This window comes from Neltuma alba, unplaced genomic scaffold (assembly GCF_004799145.2).
Source record: "Neltuma alba isolate B1F8T4 unplaced genomic scaffold, ASM479914v2 tig00012135_pilon, whole genome shotgun sequence".
NCBI classification, from domain to species: Eukaryota; Viridiplantae; Streptophyta; class Magnoliopsida; order Fabales; family Fabaceae; genus Neltuma; species Neltuma alba.
In genome coordinates, this window is record NW_021636686.1 from 442149 (window position 1) to 462343 (window position 20195).

Consider the following 20195-nt stretch of genomic DNA (forward strand, 5'->3'; position numbering starts at 1 on the left):
AACTACTAGTAAATAAGTCTTTTCAACCTGTAGTGTCAAACTCACAACCTTGTGGGTAATTGGCATTTATTTTTTTTAATTTTATCAATTATCATAATTATATTACTACATTTTATATCCTATATAAAATTTTGAAAAGACTTATATCATGTTTTCAATCAATTATTTGAAGGAAACTCATTGTGATAATTAACCTGTACTGTCACACTCATTATTATCACAGTTTTTTTTTTTAACCAGTATTGCCTCATCCTAAGCCACCATCATTGTCAATGGTCCCGTATTCCGAACCCTTTAAAAAGATCAATGGGAGAGAATAAGCCCAAAAGCGAAATAGGAAAGATACGATACAGTAAACCTGACCTCCGGGGACCAAAAACAGTTGTAATTAGTATTCAGACTTGGGTGACTAATAAAGGAATCAATTATAAAGTCACCCTTCTGTGGATGCCATATCGATATTCTCTATCCTGTGATGAGTTGTGATCGATCCATTGAAGCGTTTTATTGATTGGCCTCCTGCCTGATTCCCTCAATAAGGCATGGCTTCTTCTTCTTCTAGTTCTTCCTGGACTTACGACTTGTTCTTGAGTTTTAGAGGCGAAGACACTCGTGACGGTTTTACTTCTGAGCTTTATAGCGCTCTAGGGCGGTCAGGGATCCATGCTTTCATGGCCTATGAAAACGTTGAGAGGGGAGAAGAGATCTCTGCCTCACTATTGCAAGCAATTGAACGATCACGAATTGCGTTGGTAATTTTGTCTCCAGATTATGCATCTTCCAGATGGTGTCTGGATGAACTGGTGAACATAATGGAGTGTCGAAGATCTGCAGCTCAGGTGGTTATTCCCATATTCTATAACACAGATCCGTCTCATGTTCGTAAACAGATAGGTACATATGGTGAAGCGATGAAACGACACGAGCTAAGGTTGGGAGGGGGCGGTGATCGCTGGGTGTTGCGGTGGAGGCAGGCACTCACGGAAATCAGGAACCTTTCCGGGTTTGATTCCAGACAATTTCAGTAATGAATTCCAAACTAACTCTCATTTTTGTTTTTTTCTTGGGGGGAGGGGGAGTCAAATGCCGATGGGTCAAACTCAAAATGCCTTCATAATTTTATTTTTAAAATTAAAACAGAATGTAATAGAAAAATTATATAATTTAGTAAAAATTTGATATCTTTTATAATTTTTTTATATATGTTCAACGCTGACTATATATGTCCAGAAAATAAAAGTAAAATTTATGCATTTAAGAAAAAAAATTCAAACGCAGTTTGCCCTTGACTTTTTGAATCCTTCTCCTATTCTATTTCAGTTTTCCTTTGATAGATGTACATAATTACTTAGTAGCCTAGCGTGTTGTAGCTCACGCATGAAATGCTTTCCTAGACAATTTGATCTCGCTTATAATATTAGGCTTATTAATGCTTGCCCCTTAGTCAAAAAATAATATACATATTTAGTACGTAAATTATTCCATCTCTCACTCTTAATGGTCTAATAAAATCCTTCTGCTTAAAAATAAGTCCTGCTGGTTTATTTCTAATAATGATGCTGATTATTGTTTCACGTATGTTTAATTTAATGTTGACAGTGCTGAAAGTGAGCTGGTTGAGAAAATTGTTGAGCAAGTTTCAAGAGAATTACCGTCTACTGCTGACCATCCAATGAGAATACAATCACTAGTTCATAAACCAAAAGTTGATAAATGGTTGAATTATGACGTCTTCTTGAGTTTCAGAGGCGAGGACACTCGTCGCGGTTTCACTTCTCATCTTTATAAAGCTCTAAGGCAGTCAGGAATCCATGCTTTCATGGACGATACAAGGCTTGAAAGGGGAGAAGAGATCTCCGTCTCCTTATTGCAAGCAATTGAAAGGTCCCGAATTGCGCTGGTAATTTTGTCTCCAGATTATGCATCTTCTAGATGGTGTCTGGATGAACTGGTGAACATAGTAGAGTGTCGAAGATCTGCAGCTCAGGTGGTTATTCCCATATTCTATAACACAGATCCGTCTCATGTTCGTAAACAGACAGGTACATATGGTGAAGCGATGAAACGACACGAGCTAAGGTTGGGAGGGGGCGGTGATCGCCGGGTGTTGCGGTGGAGGCAGGCACTCACAGAAATCAGCAACCTTTCCGGCTTTGCTTCATCACTACATCGGTAATGTCAAAGTCTTCTGTTTAAAAATAAGTTTTGTTGGTTTTATTTCTGATAATGATGCTGTTTATGTGGCTGATTATAGTTTTTCACTAATAATTAATATTTACAGGAATGAAAGTGATATGATTCAAACTATTATTGCGTCTGTTTCAAAAAGAGTAGACACTGGACAATTGGTTGTAGCTGAGCATCCAGTGGGAATAGAGTCTCAAGTTGATGAATTGACAATTGAATGGTCAAATAAAGAAATCCAAAAACCTCTTATCATAGGCCTCTGGGGAATGGGAGGCATTGGCAAAACAACTGTTGCCAAAGCTATCTACAATACAATTGGCCGTCAGTTTAGAAGAGCAAGAAGTTTTCTTCTAAATATGAGAGAAACTTCAAAGCATGTTAATGGCCAAGTCAATTTGCAAAAGCAACTCATTTTTGATATACTTAAAGAAAAAGTTTCCAAGATACCTAACATTGATAGAGGCAAAAAAATAATTGAAGAAAGATTTCCCAACATAAAATCATTTATTGTATTGGATGATTTGGATAGTGTCAATCAACTGAGCACATTTTGTGGTAGTCTTGAATGGTTTTGTCCTGGAAGTATAGTGGTCATAACAACTAGAAATAGCCATTTACTTGATGCCATTAATGCTGACCATAAATATGAAATAGAAAAAATGAATCGAAGGGAGTCTCTTATGCTTTTTAGTTGGCATGCCTTTAAGCAAGCAGATCCCAATGAAGACTTCAAAGAATTGTCTAAAATGGTAGTTGCATATTGTGATGGACTTCCACTGGCTCTTGAAATCCTTGGCTCCTATTTGCGTGGGAGAACAATAAAACAATGGGAGGATGTGTTGTCCAAATTACAGAGGATTCTTACTAAAAGTATACACGAAAAGTTAAAAATAAGCTATGATGGATTGGATGATGATACAGAGAAGGATATTTTCCTTGACATATGTTGCTTCTTTATCAACAAGGACAGGAACTATGTTACACAGATATTAGATGGTTGTGAACTTCATGCAGAAAATGGATTACAAATCCTCATAGAGCGGAGCCTGGTGAAAGTAGGTAGAAATAATAAGCTTGAAATGCATGATTTATTGCAAAAAATGGGAAAGGAAATCATCTGTGGAAGCCCACCTAAAGATCCTCAGAAACGTAGCAGACTATGGTCTCAAGAAGATGTGCTTGATGTGTGACAAACTCAATTATTTTTATATATTTTGGTATCTTTTATATGGGTTTTGTCAACTTAATTGGTCCCTTTTTGCCTTAATTGATTGTTCTTTGATTTATTTTATTTTATTTTGAATTATTATTTTATAGGGGTAAAATTGTCATATTTTGGTTTAATTGTGACTAATTGATTTTTGAGGACAATTAATGCTACCTTATCCTTAAATTTTGTTTGCAGGTTTTTAGAAGATTTAAAAATAAAAATGAAAATTAAAGGAAAAAAAAAAGAAAAAAATTTAATTAAAAAAATAATTTAAAAAAAAGGGGAGCAATGTGTTAACAGATCATGCAGTAAGAATTTTCTTAATATACTGATTTATTTTCCAAGTTTTGATGTCAAGGGATGCATTATCTTTTTCTAAAATACAATTATCACCTTCGTTTTTCATTGCTACATTATATGTGTTTCATAGCCTTTATCATAGCAATCTTGTACATAAGAAGCAAGATCAACAGATATATATCTATATATGTTGGCTATTGATGGCTTTCTCTCAACATTTATCATATGTTTTTCCTTGCTTACAACATTTTTTTCTCCTATGTATTTACAGGGAACCAAAGCTGTTGAGGGTATATCTCTAAAGGTACCAAAAAAGCATAGAGATCCCATCGATTCTAAGGCATTTAAGAAGATGAAGAAACTCAGATTACTCCAACTAGACTATGTGAATCTTAAAGGAGATTATAAACATCTTTCCAAAAAGCTGAGGTGGGTTCGTTGGCATGGATTTCCATCAAAATACACTCCAAACAACTTTTACCAAGAAAAACTAGTTGCTATTGACTTCAAATATAGCAAGCTCAAAGTAGTTTGGAAAGAGTCCAAGGTATATATGTTTGTTGTTACGATCTATGAAGATAATCAACAGCACTCACAATATAATTCTTCTTGTCTAAAGTTTCTAATTCTTCACATGCATGTTTTGTAGAAGTTGCCAATGTTGAAGACACTCAATCTCAGTCATTCAACTTCCTTGAGACAAACTCCTGATTACATATCTACCAAACCTTGAAAAGCTTATGATGAAAGATTGTGAGAGCTTGATTTTAATTCACGAGAGCATTGGGGATCTAAAAACTCTCCTTCATCTTAATCTAAAAGGTTGCAAGAGCCTCAAAGATCTTCCTAGAAGCATCTACAAGTTGAAATCATTGAAGACTTTCATTATTTCTGGGTGTTCATTGATTGACCATTTAGAAGAAGATATTGAGCAAATGGAGTCCTTGACGACTCTTATGGCAGATAACATTTCCATAACACAACTACCCAAGTCATTAGCAAGATTGAAAGGGCTTAAGTATGGATATGTATCTTTCGCTGGTCATGAAGGAAAAGGGCAAGATATATTTCCTTCTCTCATATGGTCGTGGATGTCACCTCGTGATTTTCCTCAATCCCGTATTGAAGAATCTGTGCAAGGCGTATCATCTATGGTTGCCTCAATTGGATGGAATAGTGGCTTGCGTGGTCTATGTCAATTTCTGGGCGATCTTGTGAAGCTTCCATGTACGTGGGAGCAATGTCGATCACAGTTTCGATTTAATAAGAGAATGGCAAAACTTTTCGATGCATTGTATGAGAAAAATTTTATGGAATTTAAATCAACTCAAGATACACCCGAGATCTTAATAATGGAAGCTTCTGCGTCATCTAAGGGCCATGATGACCAAGTTCACAGTGCAAGGTCAGCAGATTCCGTCAATTCTCCTTTACTTCAACTGGGAGTGTGCGACAAAGCAGAGTTGCTAAAAGAGAAAATTTCGCAGGTTTGTCTCTTTTTCTTTTTCTTTTTCTTTTTTCAGCTATACTTAGCATGTGTGTGTTTTATGTGTTGATAGAAGGATGAAAAGGCTTCAATTTCGTTTAATAAACAGAAACGTGAACAATTACTTCCCTCATGCTCTAATAAATATTTCTGCTCCTTTCTCTTCGTTTTTGGGCACATTATTATTTGGTTACTGTGTTGATGCAATATAGGGATGGAAGTATGGTGGGTGGGATGATTCTCACCTACCTGGTGATCAGGATTCTGATTGGTTCATCTTTAAGGGTGAAGGGTGCTCAGTAATTTTGAAGGTGCCACAAGTCATAGGTTGTCAGCTGAAAGCGGTGCTTCTCAATGTTGGGTATTCTTCTTGTATGGATGACACGAGGCCTCAATTTCTCATAAATGTTCTCATCATTAACCACACAAAGGATACGATTAAACTACTGAAGGGGGACCCAGCAACTTTCCCTGAAGATGCAGAATGGCAGAGTATCATTTCAAGTTTTCAACTTGGTGATATCGTGCAGCTTATTATAAGTATTGGGCCTCAATTTCATGTGAAGAAGATTGCAGCATACCTGATTTATGACGGTTCTAAGCGTCGCAGGTTATTGAAATAATTGTCGCACAAATTGATCCCGGTTTGTAATATAGCCTCGGTACTTCTGTTGCAGGCTGTAATTTTTAGAAAGGGAAAATAACGATTACGGGCCTTTTTAAGCAAGATAATGACAACTGAGGAGCCCAAAATTTGAAACTGCCAATTGCTACAGATTTCAGCCAAGAGTTTTACAGGTCAGCTAGAGCGCTTTGGTTCTTAGAATTTTCCTAATCAGTAAATGACCTTGATCTTCAATTGGAATTTTCAAGTTTTAGGGTCATTAACTGTCGTTATCCTGCTAAAGCTGACCCTAACTGTCATTTTCCCTTTTAAAATCCGTCGTGATATGTTCGACAATGTAGTGTGTTTGACTGCTTGTGTGTGAAGACTCAGATGGGTGAATTGGACTTTGAAAAGATTATTGTTGTTTTTAAGTTATCTATTGACTGATAGAAGCTTTCCATTCCAACATCGCGATTTGAAGATCATCTCTCTTAATACAATATGAATGTTGGAAGCTCAGATTTTTAAATTTTCAGAGTAACCAATTTGAAGTCTACCAAAAACATGGAATATAAAATCAGAGATCAATCCATAAATTTCAAGAAACATATTTCTGAACAGCATTTGTCGTCCTTTAAACAGTTTTTTTAAAAGAAAAGCACAGTAGAATCAGAAAACTTGACCTTGCACAACAAATTTCAAATAAGTTGCAGTTTAAATGCAAATGTAATGAGGTGGCTTCACATGTTGGGGGCCCTGTCAAGAAGATAAAAGAATAATGCAGGCGTTTTTATTTTGTTATTATGTTATAACAAGGGAACCTGAATTTATATTTGAATATCGTAATCAAACAACAAGTAAAATTCCATTTTGGTCCTTCGAGATAACTCCTGTATCAAATAACTTCATCAATGACTTCTTGTTTTGTTTTACCACTCCAGCAGGTTGACTGTTTTTCAACCTTTGTTCTGCAAAAATTTACACAGGATATTGAAAGGATAATGTTAAAAAAAATATTACACCTAGGAATGGCCCATGTATAAAAGGATCACAAAGATAGATATGGATAGTTTGCTCTGTTTTAATTAGTTTTCTGATGGATCACTAAGGCAGCCATAGGCATAATTAAAGTACTGCTGTACTGTTTGTTTAAACATAAGTGTGGTCAGAGTCCCCTGCAAATTAGTAAGCTACATAAAGAATACCAATATAACGCCATACATACTAATGCGGCAAAGTCAAATGGTTCTTTATTCTCCAACATAATTTCTTATTCCCATATCAGACTTTCCTGCATCCTATTTTTCATAAGTGATCAGCAAGTAAACTATTAATTAAATTTGTTTGGCATATATATGTCTCTACGATTTAACAGGATGAGATTTTTCACTTGGATGTCTTCGAGCTTTATTATATTGGATCTATTAATATGGATTCTTATCCCCTGAAATTAAATATTTGCACCTTTCAATAGCTGGAAAGAAAAGACTTTCCCTCAAGAGACAACAGGATACTACCTCTGATCTTTAATATAAGACCTCGTTTGACTTTTATTTTAGTCCTAAATATAGGACCTCAATTCACTTTGTCTCTCATATTTATGTAATTTTTTCTAAGATAGTCCTTCTAATAATTGTAATTTTAGTTAACACACTTGATTAACAAGGATATTTTAAAAAAGACAATACCTATTTATTACAAATAACTAACTTAACTTATTTTCTTAATTTTCTCAAATTAGTCAACTAATTTTTATAATTAAGACGGGAGGTAGTATTAGTCTACTAGCTTTCTTTCACTACCGGCATAATCACTTACAAATATTTTGCTACTTTATGTTCTCATTTGTATTCTAATGCTGTACGTTTTACATTGTAAGCCTTTTTTTATTATTAATGTGATATAATTTTTTTTTAATTTGCAAAAATTTAGAAATTTAATTTATTTTTTTAAATAAATTTATTAATTTAACTATAGCCGGCTGCTCTATGATGGTGAAGGGAGTACGACTCATGTATAAGAGTCCAAGTAGGCAAATCTACCTGTACACTAAAAACAGTAAAAAAAAAAAAAACTACCCAAGTCTTTTTTGTTGTTGTTGTTGACCAGCATACCCAAGTCTTATAAAGTAAAAATTATTCACCCAAATACCATGCTTAAAATCATGTAGGTCAAGATCTGCCATTATTTTCTCACACTCACCCAGTCACCTTTCCCGCATTCACGCCATAATGTTCTCATCATTCTTTATCGCTATAAATTCATCGCGCACTTGAAAATGTTGGAGTAATTATTACAATTGCGTTGCCTGTTTTGCTCTTGCAGCCACGGACAAATAACCTTTTTTTTTTGAGAAGGTGGAAACAATTTTTGGACAAATAACTAATTCTAATGTAATTCTGTAAGTATGTGCTAAATATGAGCAGACGATGGTCCAATTAAAAATATATGTAGAGCTAAAAACTGAGTGTTAACAGAGCTCCAATAGCTCTCTTGTGCCATAGGCCTTCTTTTGAAGCCTTCTCCTGTCCCGTTCCAGCAATTAATGCCCACTCATTTATCCAACACTCGAAAGTTTTCCTGTGATGCATATACATATTTAATAGCTAAATTGGTCCATCTCTTATTCTTAATGGTGCACTAAAATTCTTTTGTTTAAAATTAAGTCTTGTTGGTTTTATTTATGATAATAATGCTATTTATGTGGCTGATTATATTGTTTCACGGACATTTATTATTGACATGTCTGAAGGTGAGCTGGTTGATACCACTGTAAAGGATGTTTTAGAGAAAGTAGACATTGGACCATTGTTTGTTACTGAGCATCCAGTGGGAATAAAGTCTCGAGTTCAGAAACTGGCAAATAAGGGTGTGTTTGGATAAACAGTAGGAGAAGTTACTTTTTTTCAATATGATTTTTGCAAAAATCAGATTGGCTAAAAGTCAGGTAGGGTGATGCCATTTATGTTTGTATTAACTTTTGCAAAAAAATCAGTTTGAAAAGCTAAAACTTGTTTGAATGAATAATAGAAAAGTAAGTTTAGACACAAAATGACTGAAAGCACATAAATTTTATTAAGTAATATTATAATGTGACAATCATAAAAAAATATTAAAAATAAAATGTTAGCTAAATAATATTATATAATTATATAGTAAGTTCCAAGCGGTAAAATAAAAACAAAAAGATATCTTTTATTAACAAAAAGAAAATCTAAACATTAAGTAAATAAATGAAAAAATGGCATGGTGCTTTTTTTTTTCCAATTTTACGTTCAGTATTTACTTTTTTCTATAATTTATGTTCAGTATTTACTAAAAAATATTATCCTCTATTTATTGTTCAACTTTTACAACGTGTGAATGTCTAAAAAACAAAACTATTCATGTACGATGTCATGTCTGATGTCTTCTTTTTCTTCGCTCCTTTTCTCCTACATACCCCACCGTGCCTCGCCCCAAAAACCCAAAAAACAAGCTTCTGCTCAAAAGCTTATCAAACCCAAGAAGTCCATCACAAAAAAAAGTCAATCCAAACAATTTCAAAATCCAAAAGGTAGTTTTTGTCAGTGGAAACGTATGTTTAAGCTACAAAATGTGATCCCAAACACATCCTAAATCAGCCAAAAAGAGATTCCAAAAAGCTCTAATCATAAGCCTTTGGGTGATGGGAGGCGTTGGCAAAATTACGGTTGTCAAAGCCTTTTACAAATACAATTGGTCATAAGTTTAGGAAAGCAAGAAGTTTTCTTGCAAGTATAAGAGAAAATTCAAAACATTCTAATAACCTAATTAATTTGCAAAAGCAACTCATTTATGATATTGTTAAAATAGAAGTTTTCAAGATATCTAACATTGACAAAGGGAAAAGAATAATTCATGAAAGATTTCCCAACATAAATGCATTTGTCGTATTGGATGATGTGGATAGCATTAATTAGTTGAACGATTTATGTAGAAGTTTTGAATGGTTTTGTCTTGGGAGTATAATAGTCATAACAATTAGAGATCTGTATCTGCTTAGTGCCATTAAAGCTGATCACAAGTGTAGAATGAGAACAGTGAATGAAATTGAGTTTCTTGCGCTTTTCAGTTGGCATGCCTTTAAGCAAGAAGCTCCCCTTGAAAGCTGCTTCATAGAACTTACTAAAAATGTAGTTGCTTACTGTGGTGGACTTCCTCTAGCTCTTAAAGTGCTTGGTTCTTATTGGAAAAATTGAAGAATGGGAGGATGGGTTGTCCAAACTACAAGGGATTCTGAATGATGAGATACAAGCAAAGTTAAAAATAAGTTTTGATGGTTTAAAAGATGATATGAAGAAGAATATATTTCTTGACATATATTGCTTCTTTATCGACAAGGATAGAAACTATACGGCACATATATTGAATGGATGTGGATTTAATGCAAAAATCGGAATAACAACTCTCATTGAGCGAAGCCTGATAAATGCTAATAGGAAAAATAACAAGCTTGAAATGCATGACTTATTACGTGATATAGGAAGAGAAATAATTTGGGGAAGCCCACAAAAAGACCCTAAGGATCGCAATAGATTGTGGTTTCAGAAGGATGTAGCTGAAGTGTTAATGCAAAATATGGTAAGAATTTCTTTCATGTCCTATTTTCTTTTGGAGGCTTTGATGTCAAGGAATATGCATTGGCTTTTAGGCCAAAAAACAAAAGTTACGTACTTTCTTTCTTCCCTAGTTTTATCTGTTGTACAGAATGGCAGCTTTCATGGCCTATCTCCATTTCTCGGCGATCTTGCTAAGCTTCGAGGTATGTGGGAGGAATGCCGATCACAGTCTCAATTCAATGGAGAAATGGCAAGACTTTCGGATGCCTTGTATGGGACAAACTTCATGAAATTGGAATCCACGCCAAGCACATCACAATTCTCATACGTGGAAGCTTCGGCATCATCTGTCGGTCATGATCCAGTTAACAATGCAAGACCAGCAGATTCCTTCAATTCTCTTTTAATTCAAATGGGAGAGAGCAGCAAAGTGGACATATTGAAAGACAAAATACTACATGTTTGTCTCTGTTCTCTTTTCTGGCCCCATCATGTTTGGAAATATGAGTTATCTGAAGAACCTATCTCACATCAATATTTCTTACATGCATGAAAAATCTATAGTTTCATTAACAAATAGTATTACCTCATAGATGCACTATTACTTCCCACAAGTCTAATGAGTATGTGAAAATGAAGGGAATCGATATTTTATTTTCCCTTTCTTCGGCCATATCGTTGTATATAAGTACTTAAATACAAGCTTTTGATTCCTGTGTTGATGCAATATATAGGGATGAAATAATGGTGGGTGGGATGATTCTCACCTACCTGGTGATTAGTATCCCGATTGGTTCATCTACAAGGGTGAAGGATGCTCAGTAATCTTTAAGGTGCCTGTAGTCGTAGGTTGTCACTGGAAGGCGATGCTTGTCAATGTTGTGTATTCTCCTTCCACGATAGCACAATGCATTTCTCATAAATGTTATGATCATTAACCACATGAAGGCTACTGTTAAATAGCTTAAGGGAGACCCGGCAACTTTCCATGAAGATGAAGAAAGGAAGAGCATTATTTCAAGTGTCCAACCTGGTGATGTGGTTGAGCTTGTTTTAAGTATTGGGTCTCAATTACCTATGACGAAGATTGCGGCATACCTGATTTATGACAGTTCTAACTATCTCAGATTATTGAAATCATTGTCAAAAGAACTGACTGTCACCTTTAGAAAGGCGAGAGAACAATCATGGAACTTTTCATTAAAGATAATGAATACTTCAAGACCAGAAAATTTAAAACTGCCGATTGGCACAGATGCCAACCAAGAATTTTGCTAGCCAGCTAGAACATTTTGATTCATAAAATTTTCCTAATCTGTACATGACCTTGGTGTTTCGTTGGTATTTTCAAATTTTAGGGTCATTAACTGTCATTATCCTGCTAAAATTGATCTCGTCATTTTCCCTTTTAAAATTTGTCGCATATGTTGGATGCATGGGTGCTTGTCTCTGAGTAGTCTTGGATGCATGGGTGAAGTGGACATTCAAAAGTTTATTGTTGTTTCTAAGATATCTTCGGATTGACTGATATAAGCTTTCCATTCCAACAATGATATCTGGAGATCAACTCTCTTAATACAATGTGGATGTTGAAGTCCAGATTTTTCAATCTTCGGAGAAACCAATTTGAAGTCTCTTTTCACCAAAAGCAAGAACAATAAAAGCAGAGATTAAGAATTTTTACCTCAGGAAAAAACAGAGATTAAAAAAAAAAAAAGAAGTAATTCTTTAAGAAAAGTCAGCTTCCCAAATCTGCATGTGACAAGACATACCATCTTCAAATTCACAAAACAGAGTAGAATAAGAAACCTTGACTTGCACCACAAGACACAAATTCCAAATAAGTTTCAATTTAAATGCAATTGTAATTTTTTATAATACTCTGTGAAACAACTTCCTTGAATAACAATCACAAATGACAATCAGATTGGTTCAGTAATCTGTGCGTACTGTGTTAGGACTAAGAATCTCACGCACTACATCCATTAAGATCCAAAGAAAAATATTGATTGCTGTGAAAATAAAAAAGGACAAATAATTCCCTAGCTGAATCATAACTGAGAACATGGCTTTCACTATCTTTGAAATTCAACAAGCATATAACGAAAATAAAATTGAGGTGATAATAAATTCAACTACTGAATTATTTCTGCTTACAAAAAAAAACCATTTCTGCCTAAAAGATGCCATTTGAGGTGGCTTCATATCTTGGGGGCCCTGTCAAGAATATAAAAGAATGATGCAGGCTTCATCATTTAGTTATAAAAGAATTTATATTTGAAGATTAGAGCTATAAAAGAATTTATATTTAAAGTTCACAGTCAAGCAATAACTCAAATTCCATTAGGTTCTCCAAGATACTCCTGTATCAAACAACTTCTTGAACGACTTCGTGGTTCACTTTACCAATCCGATAGGTTGGCTTTATTTCAATATTTATTCTGCAAAAACTATCCAGAACATTGGAAGGATAATGTTATAACAGATATTACACTCAAGAATGGCCCATGCATTCAAGGATCACAAAGATGGATAGCTATGTGTAGGGTTTGCTCTGTTTTAGTTTCTGATGGATCATAAAGGCAGCCATAGCCATAAGCTACATAAAGAATACCAATTAGGCCATGCATGCTAATGCGGCACAGTCGAACGATTCTTTATTCTCCAAAATATCGGTTTCTTCTTTCCATATTAGACTTCCTCCATCCTAATTTTCCCGCACATGACACTTACAATCCCATGACTAACGTCAACTCTCCTTTTTAAGGGTAATATAAACTAAAACCCTATCAGACCGTTCAGCAAAAAGTTTTTATTAGAGGAGTATCCCTTATGGATTTTTTGAAGAATTGGAAAGCTCTTTCAAGCTAGTAGTATTTGTTTATTGGTTTTATTATTTTTATTAATGCATTATGAGGATTAGCCTGTGAAATAAAGCACATGCTCCATATGGTTACTTGTATGCAGGGTCTTATATTACTTGCATTCCCTTCACTTCTGGACAAAGAAGACAGTGTCAATCAACTAAGAAAGTATTTAAAAAGGAGGATAAAACGTACTGCTACAAAATCTAAAACTGACTTTTCTTATCAGTAGCCCGTATGATCGGTAAAACTAGTACTCCTTACTATTTTTATTATAAACTTGAAATAACTAAAATTTTCTAAAAAAACACTTTGGGTCATTAAATTTACCAAATTTCTAATTAAGTCACATAATTCAAAGAGGGATTTTAAAATTTTAGGAAATAATAATTATGTCTTTTTTTATTAGAAACCAAAAGAGAATTCTCAGTTAACATATTCCATTTTATAGTTCACACGTTTTAATTCCAGGATTAAGGTAAGTTCAGCACCCTAAAGTATTTTGTCAGGTGTGCCCAACATCCTAAAGTATTTTGTGGTGCGCTCAGCACTTTGAAGTATTTTTTTTTCAGGTACATCTAATATCCGAAAATATTTTGTGGTATAATTTTATTCTTAAAGTATTAATTTTTTTCAGAAATGAAGTTGTGTTGTTAAAGTACTGTTTCATGAAGAGTTTTAATTTCATCATTAACTCCTCAGAAGGTCCGTTAAATAAATATATATCAAGCACTATAAAGTATAAAGTATTTTTTAAAATATTTTTAGAGTGTTGGACGCGTCTAAAAAAATATTTCAGGATGTTAAGTACGTCACAAAATACTTCAAGTTACTGCACACACCTAACAAAATATTTTAGGGTGCTGGACACAGCTGAACCTTTAATTATAACTTAATAACGTTATGTCTCCATATAATACACCTGTAATAAGCCTTTGAATAAAATTTGATCACAATATAACTTTTAAAATTAAGATGTTCCATTTTGTAGTTAACACATCTCAATTTTAAATTAACAACTTTCTGTCTGCAACACTTACAATAAGTCTTTGAATAAAACTTGATCACAATATAGCCTTGACAATTAACATGTTCCATTTCACAATTAAAATGTTTCAATTTTAAATTAACAATTTTATATCTCTATAACACACTTACATTAAGTCTCTGAATAAAATTTTATCATAAACCTTCAAAATTAGATTATTCTATTTCATAGTTAACACATCTCAATTTTAAATTAATAATTTTCTGTTTCTATAACACATTTACAAGATTAAGGTAGGAATATTAAATATAAAAACTAACCCACCGTTGCCTCCTTGATTGATTTTCCGACTTTGCAATATAGATGCCAAGTTTTACTCAATAAGAGCACTTACGCAATATGAAAATGATAAAAAAATTCTGATCTCTCTAAGCTTCTAATAAAAGAGATATTAGAGTCGTTTCATAAAATTTTAAAATTTCTTTTTAGGTCGTGTGACTTCATTAAGGCTTTAACAAATGCAACAACCCAAATAAGAATTTGGGTCATTTAAATATCTTTTTAAGATATCTTTCTGAGTTAAAAATAGTTATAAGTAATAAATGAGAAAAATAATAAAAGAGAATATATGATGGTTGAGAAAATGTAATAAAAGAATGTGACAAAAAAGAGAAAACAATAATTAAGGATAAAAATAGAAAACATATATTAAATATTGGGACAAATCTAAACTAAAGCTTATAACACTACTTCCTAAATTTAAAGCTCATAGATAGAGATGGAGGGAGTGTTTATTACAATAATCCTGCACCAGAAATTGTTCCATGCACGAATGATTTGCCTTTCATGTGAACATTTATTTTTTCTATAAAAGAAAAAAAATGGAATGATTAGCGGAACGAACGCTTATATTTTAGCAATACAGATCTAATACTTAACACTGGCTGGCCCAGGCACTCCAATTCCCCAGATTTTTTATGCCTCCACACCTCTCATCATCTTTTTCTCCCCTTTTCCTTTCTATTTTTTTTTTGTTATTAATTGATTCTTAGTAAAATGTCCCTAGATCGTAGTCCTCTTCTCCCTAAAATTATTCTAATTTGTTGAACTATTTTATATTTATTTCCATCCTGCCTGATACAAGGAATGATATATAATTAAGATAAAAGGAAGGGTTAATCAGCTTTTTAATCCTTGATATGAATGATATAATATAAACAGTGTCAAATTATAAAGGAAGAAGTTGAGATAACTTGTAGCCAAAAAAAGAAAAAAAGAAAAAAAAAACTGGACTGAGAACTAAACCAATTGAGATAATAATTCAAAAGTTAGTTGGTCAAACCAGGATCAATTAGAGATCAAACATGTCATATTAAAATAATATAATTTAATTAAAAATAACAAAATATAACAGCATTAATAATTACTAATAATAAAATACAAGAAAATACATAATTGTTTGATTTTAACAATAACAAAATCGACAACATTGATAATTTTGATCTTTATTATTCATTTATAACTAAAATTAATAATCATTAATAGGAAAATCATCACTAAAATTTATTCAAATTAATAGTGACTGAGATATTAGGAGCTAAATGAGATTTTAAAAAAAAAGAATCAATAGTAACATAATCATCCAAATCGGTTCATCATCGATTCATACCAGTTTTCAATGGTGCACCCTAGTTTAACCGGTTTGATACCGATTCAATTCTTGCCCAATTCAACAACCAAACCAAATCAAACCGGATTAAACTGATTCACCGGTTTGTTTTTGTCTTAAACGTAAAATCTTAATTACTTTGCTTTGTAAATTTATATTTTTTTTAGCTAGAGTATTTTTGTTAAGAGTCAGTATAATCTTTGATCCTTTAAGTTGATCCTTATTTTAATTTTGGCCTCTCAAGTTTCAAATCATAGGTTTTGATCCCTCAAAAAGCAAAATGATTCAAGTTTTTATTGGATTATAGAAACCAATATTTTAAATAAAAAACGCTTGAGCACCAAAACCTATGATTTGAAACTTAAGAGACCAAAACCAAAATGAGAACAAATTTAATGAACCAAAAATTGTATTAACCTGTTTGTGAACTACATTTGTTTTAGCCAAGCCTATTAGTTATATATACCAACGGGTTCTTAATCAAAGAATAGTTCTAATACATATGATTATAAAAGTAGTTTAGAAAAATAAAAATACATTTATTACTTATTTTAATTATTATATTAAAAATAGGAGATATTGCTCTTTATGGCATTAGCGAGGAAGATGGGAAGTGGCTCGATGGTCAATAGAAAAGGCAAAGAAGTGTACGAACACCCAAATAAAGAAGAGTCCTGCACCTCCCTTCTGGATTACCATGATAGTGGTAGGGATGTTCAAGCCTAGCCCGTTCTAATCCAAGCTTTACTAGGACGGGACAGGACATGAGATGGATTGTCCCATCTTGGTCCTTTTATTTTTTTTTCATTTTTTAATCATATTTATATAATACATTTTATCATTTTTTTAATATTTTTTAAAGATTTGAAGCTATTGTATAGAACAATAGATCCATTTATTTAGAACTTTTATATTTGCTAATGATTTAAAACTATTGATGATTAGAATTTTCAGCAAGTTTTTATAGTGTTAAAAGCTTTTAGGGTCAAGATACAAAAATACCTATAACCTCATACCAAAAGTGCACCCACCATCATGACTTTTTTAAACGTGTAAAAGCACTTATAAACTTGTGAAATCAAAGCAAAAATAGCACTAGGGTTAAATTTGGCAAACGACCATTACTTTTTGTAGTGGGGCCATGCTAATGTTATGAAAGTACCAAAATGCCCTTGCCACAGGAAAACAAAAAAGGACGAAGGTGCATAAATACTTGTACACTTTTAGTAAAAATGCGCCAAATACCATATATTTTTTCACAGGTATAAAAGTACCAATGACCATGCAAATAAATTAATTCTTTTAGTTTTAGCCAAAAAAAATCTACTAAATTTTATTATATTATTGTAATACTAATAATTTTATGGTTAATATACATCTTTGGTCTTTTCAATTCACATCAAGTTTTAATTTAGCTCCTTAAATTTATAAAGTGTATTTTTAATTCCTTTGGTGCTAACACCGTTGGTTTCATTAACAGTCAAGGTTGATCTAGCAAATTTAAATGGTAACTTTGTAATTAAATATTGAAATATTAATCTTTAGTTTAAAATTTGTAAGTTGAAAAATATTTAAAATAAAATCTAATAAAGATGTAGTCTGATTTTTAACATCAACAACCATCTTTCAATATATACAAATATTAATGGACTAAAAATAAAATTTATAATTTTAAGAGGTTAAAATAAAACTTGATGCAAATTTAGAGGTTCAAAAGTATAATAGTATAATACTTTTTTCAAAAAATGAAATAATCAATTTTTACACGTTCATGGGTACTTCAACAAAGTTACCATTTAAATTCATTGTGTTAGTATTTTCTATTAATGAGAGTAATGGTGTTAACATTTAGTAACTCAAAATATACTTTATATATTTAAGAAACTAAGTTAAAACTTGATAAACTTAGAGAACTAAACGTATAAGTTAACAATAAAATTATTAGTATTATAATAGTATGATAAAATTTAATAGAGTTTTTTTTTTTGTTGCTAAAACTGAAAGAATTAATTTATTTTCACTATCATTGGTACTTTTACATTTGTGAAAAAGCATATGGTATTTAGTGTACTTTGACTAAAAATTTATAGATATTTTTGCACCTCGTCTTTTTTTTCTTCCTTTTATCTAGGGGGATTTTGGTACTTTGATAATATTAGTCAAATTTAACGGTGATGTCATTTTTGCTCTAATTTTATAAGTTTATGGGTATTTTTGTACTTAAAAAAAGTTATGGTGATGGTTGCACTTTTGGTATAAATTTATGGGTATTTTTGCACCTTGACCCAAGCTTTTATTTAGAGTTTTTAATGACTATTATATGCAATATTTTGGGTTTTTGTGCAAAGGTGCCCAAAGAAAATTAAAAAAAAAAGATATTTCTACGAGGGCTAAGCCCAAAAAATTACAATAAAAGAAAATCAGATTTTATTGCAATAGGTCTAACAACTCAAAAAACATTAAAACAAAATCATATCGGTGTCTCAGTCCCGTCCCGACCAGAATCGGGACAATAGCAGGATTGGATGGGACACATGACAATTTTTCTATCCTGTCACTGTTCATCAGGAAAAAATCGGGATGAACTTGTCCTAATCCCAATCTATCTCATAAGCAGCCCTAGACAGAGGATAAGACTAGGGCAAAGGAGAATTTATGGAGGAGAAAAAAAACGTGAGAATGTGGAAATCTGCGCATCATAAAAAGTTTTCCACTCACGTCTTCCATTTCAAAAGTTCAAACGCCGTCCCCACCAATATTGAATTTTCATTGCAGGTGGGTGGATTTCTTCATATTCCATTTTATTTTCTACTTCATTGATTTTCAATCAATGTTGGCATCGCCGACCATTTTGTCCCAATCAGAACAATGAGGACCATATTCCAGCCATGATGAGCTTACTTGGAAGCGACGTGAGTATATTTTTCATAATGTCAGCAACAACCCCTTCTGCCATGTAGGATGAGTCATGTGTAAGAACGAGTACTGTATTAAGCAAGATAGAAATTAAAGAATGAGTTTTAACCCAGTTAAAAATTTAGAGATCAAGTTATACTGAGTCGTAATTAAAAGATTAAGCCACCGAGTTAAAAGTTAAATGAATAAAAGATTAATTTTTTCAAAAATTTTTAACTTTTAAAGTGACTTTTGACCAAAAAAAATCAGCAGCCTTCAATTCCATATCAAACAGTATTTTTTGATTCGACTACCCTTTTTTCTTTTTTAATCCCAAGTGGCTTTTGAGGCTGTCCGGAACTATCCCAATAATTCCCAAACAAGCTCTTAGATTAACTTAAAATAAATGTTTTTTAACATTAGTTTTTTCAGTACAAACTGCTCTGATCCGCTCAGAGAGGGTGAGAATTACGATTAAATTAAGATGAATTGGTGATAATATAACTAAGAATTTCTCAACTTTCACTGCGGCCAAAAATAAAATATCGAACAGGACTACTGAGTGATTGACTAATGATTATGATAAGCAACAGACTAGCTACGTACAGTCATAGACAAGCGAATTCTGAGCATTTGTGGTTTAGATACCTCGACCAAGCATAAAATTATAGATGATTACACTACTGTTTAATTTTGGGTGGTTGATTTGCAAACAAAGGCTAAGACTGATTTATACTCCCTTTTTTTTATAAGATACAAATAATTAAATTATATAAATCAAAAAGCTGGTTAAAGATGATTAAATGTAATAATATGTAAGGAAAAAATGTAACTTATATTTCAGAAGCCCACTTATCTGTGAAAAAGGTAGATGTGATAATACAGGTTGAAACCCCAGCACTGTCAAAATCATAACCTTGCGGGTAATTGATATTCTTTTTTTCTTTTTTTTCCAATTTTATCAATTATTATAATTATATTACTACATTTTATATCCTATATAAAATTTTGACAAAAAAAAACTTATATCATGTTTTCAATCATTATGATAATTCACCTGTACTGTCAAACTCATTATTATCACAGCTTTTTTTTTTAAAAAAAAAAAAAACCAGTATTGCCTAATCTTAAGCCACCATCATTGTCAATGGTCCCGTATTCCCTGCCCTTTAAAAATATCAATGGGAGAGAATAAGCCCAAAAGCGAAATAGGAAAGATACGATACGGTAAGCCTGACTTCTGGGGACCGAAAACAGTAATAATTGACTGACTTGTTTGTGCGAAAAATATTCAGACGTGGGTGACTAATAAAGGAATCAATCATGAAGTCAAACTCCTGTGATGAATTGTGATCGATCCGTTGAAGCGTTTTATTGATTGGCCTCCTGCCTGATTCCCTCAATAAGCC

The 20195-nt window shown here is 32.7% G+C and overlaps 2 protein-coding genes across 2 annotated transcripts; both read left to right on the plus strand.

Moving 5' to 3' along the window:
• Positions 1 to 542: 542 nt before the first annotated feature.
• Positions 543 to 4430, plus strand: LOC114723354 (TMV resistance protein N-like). Its single transcript, XM_028909550.1, has 5 exons — positions 543 to 1024; positions 1600 to 2172; positions 2282 to 3371; positions 3969 to 4244; positions 4347 to 4430. Exons 1-5 carry the CDS (start codon positions 543 to 545, stop codon positions 4428 to 4430), a joined length of 2505 nt encoding a protein of 834 aa, XP_028765383.1.
• A 10-nt stretch (positions 4431 to 4440) lies between these two features.
• Positions 4441 to 5806, plus strand: LOC114723355 (uncharacterized). The gene is made up of 2 exons (XM_028909551.1): positions 4441 to 5184; positions 5396 to 5806. Exons 1-2 carry the CDS (start codon positions 4441 to 4443, stop codon positions 5804 to 5806), a joined length of 1155 nt encoding a protein of 384 aa, XP_028765384.1.
• The last annotated feature ends 14389 nt before the right edge of the window (positions 5807 to 20195 follow it).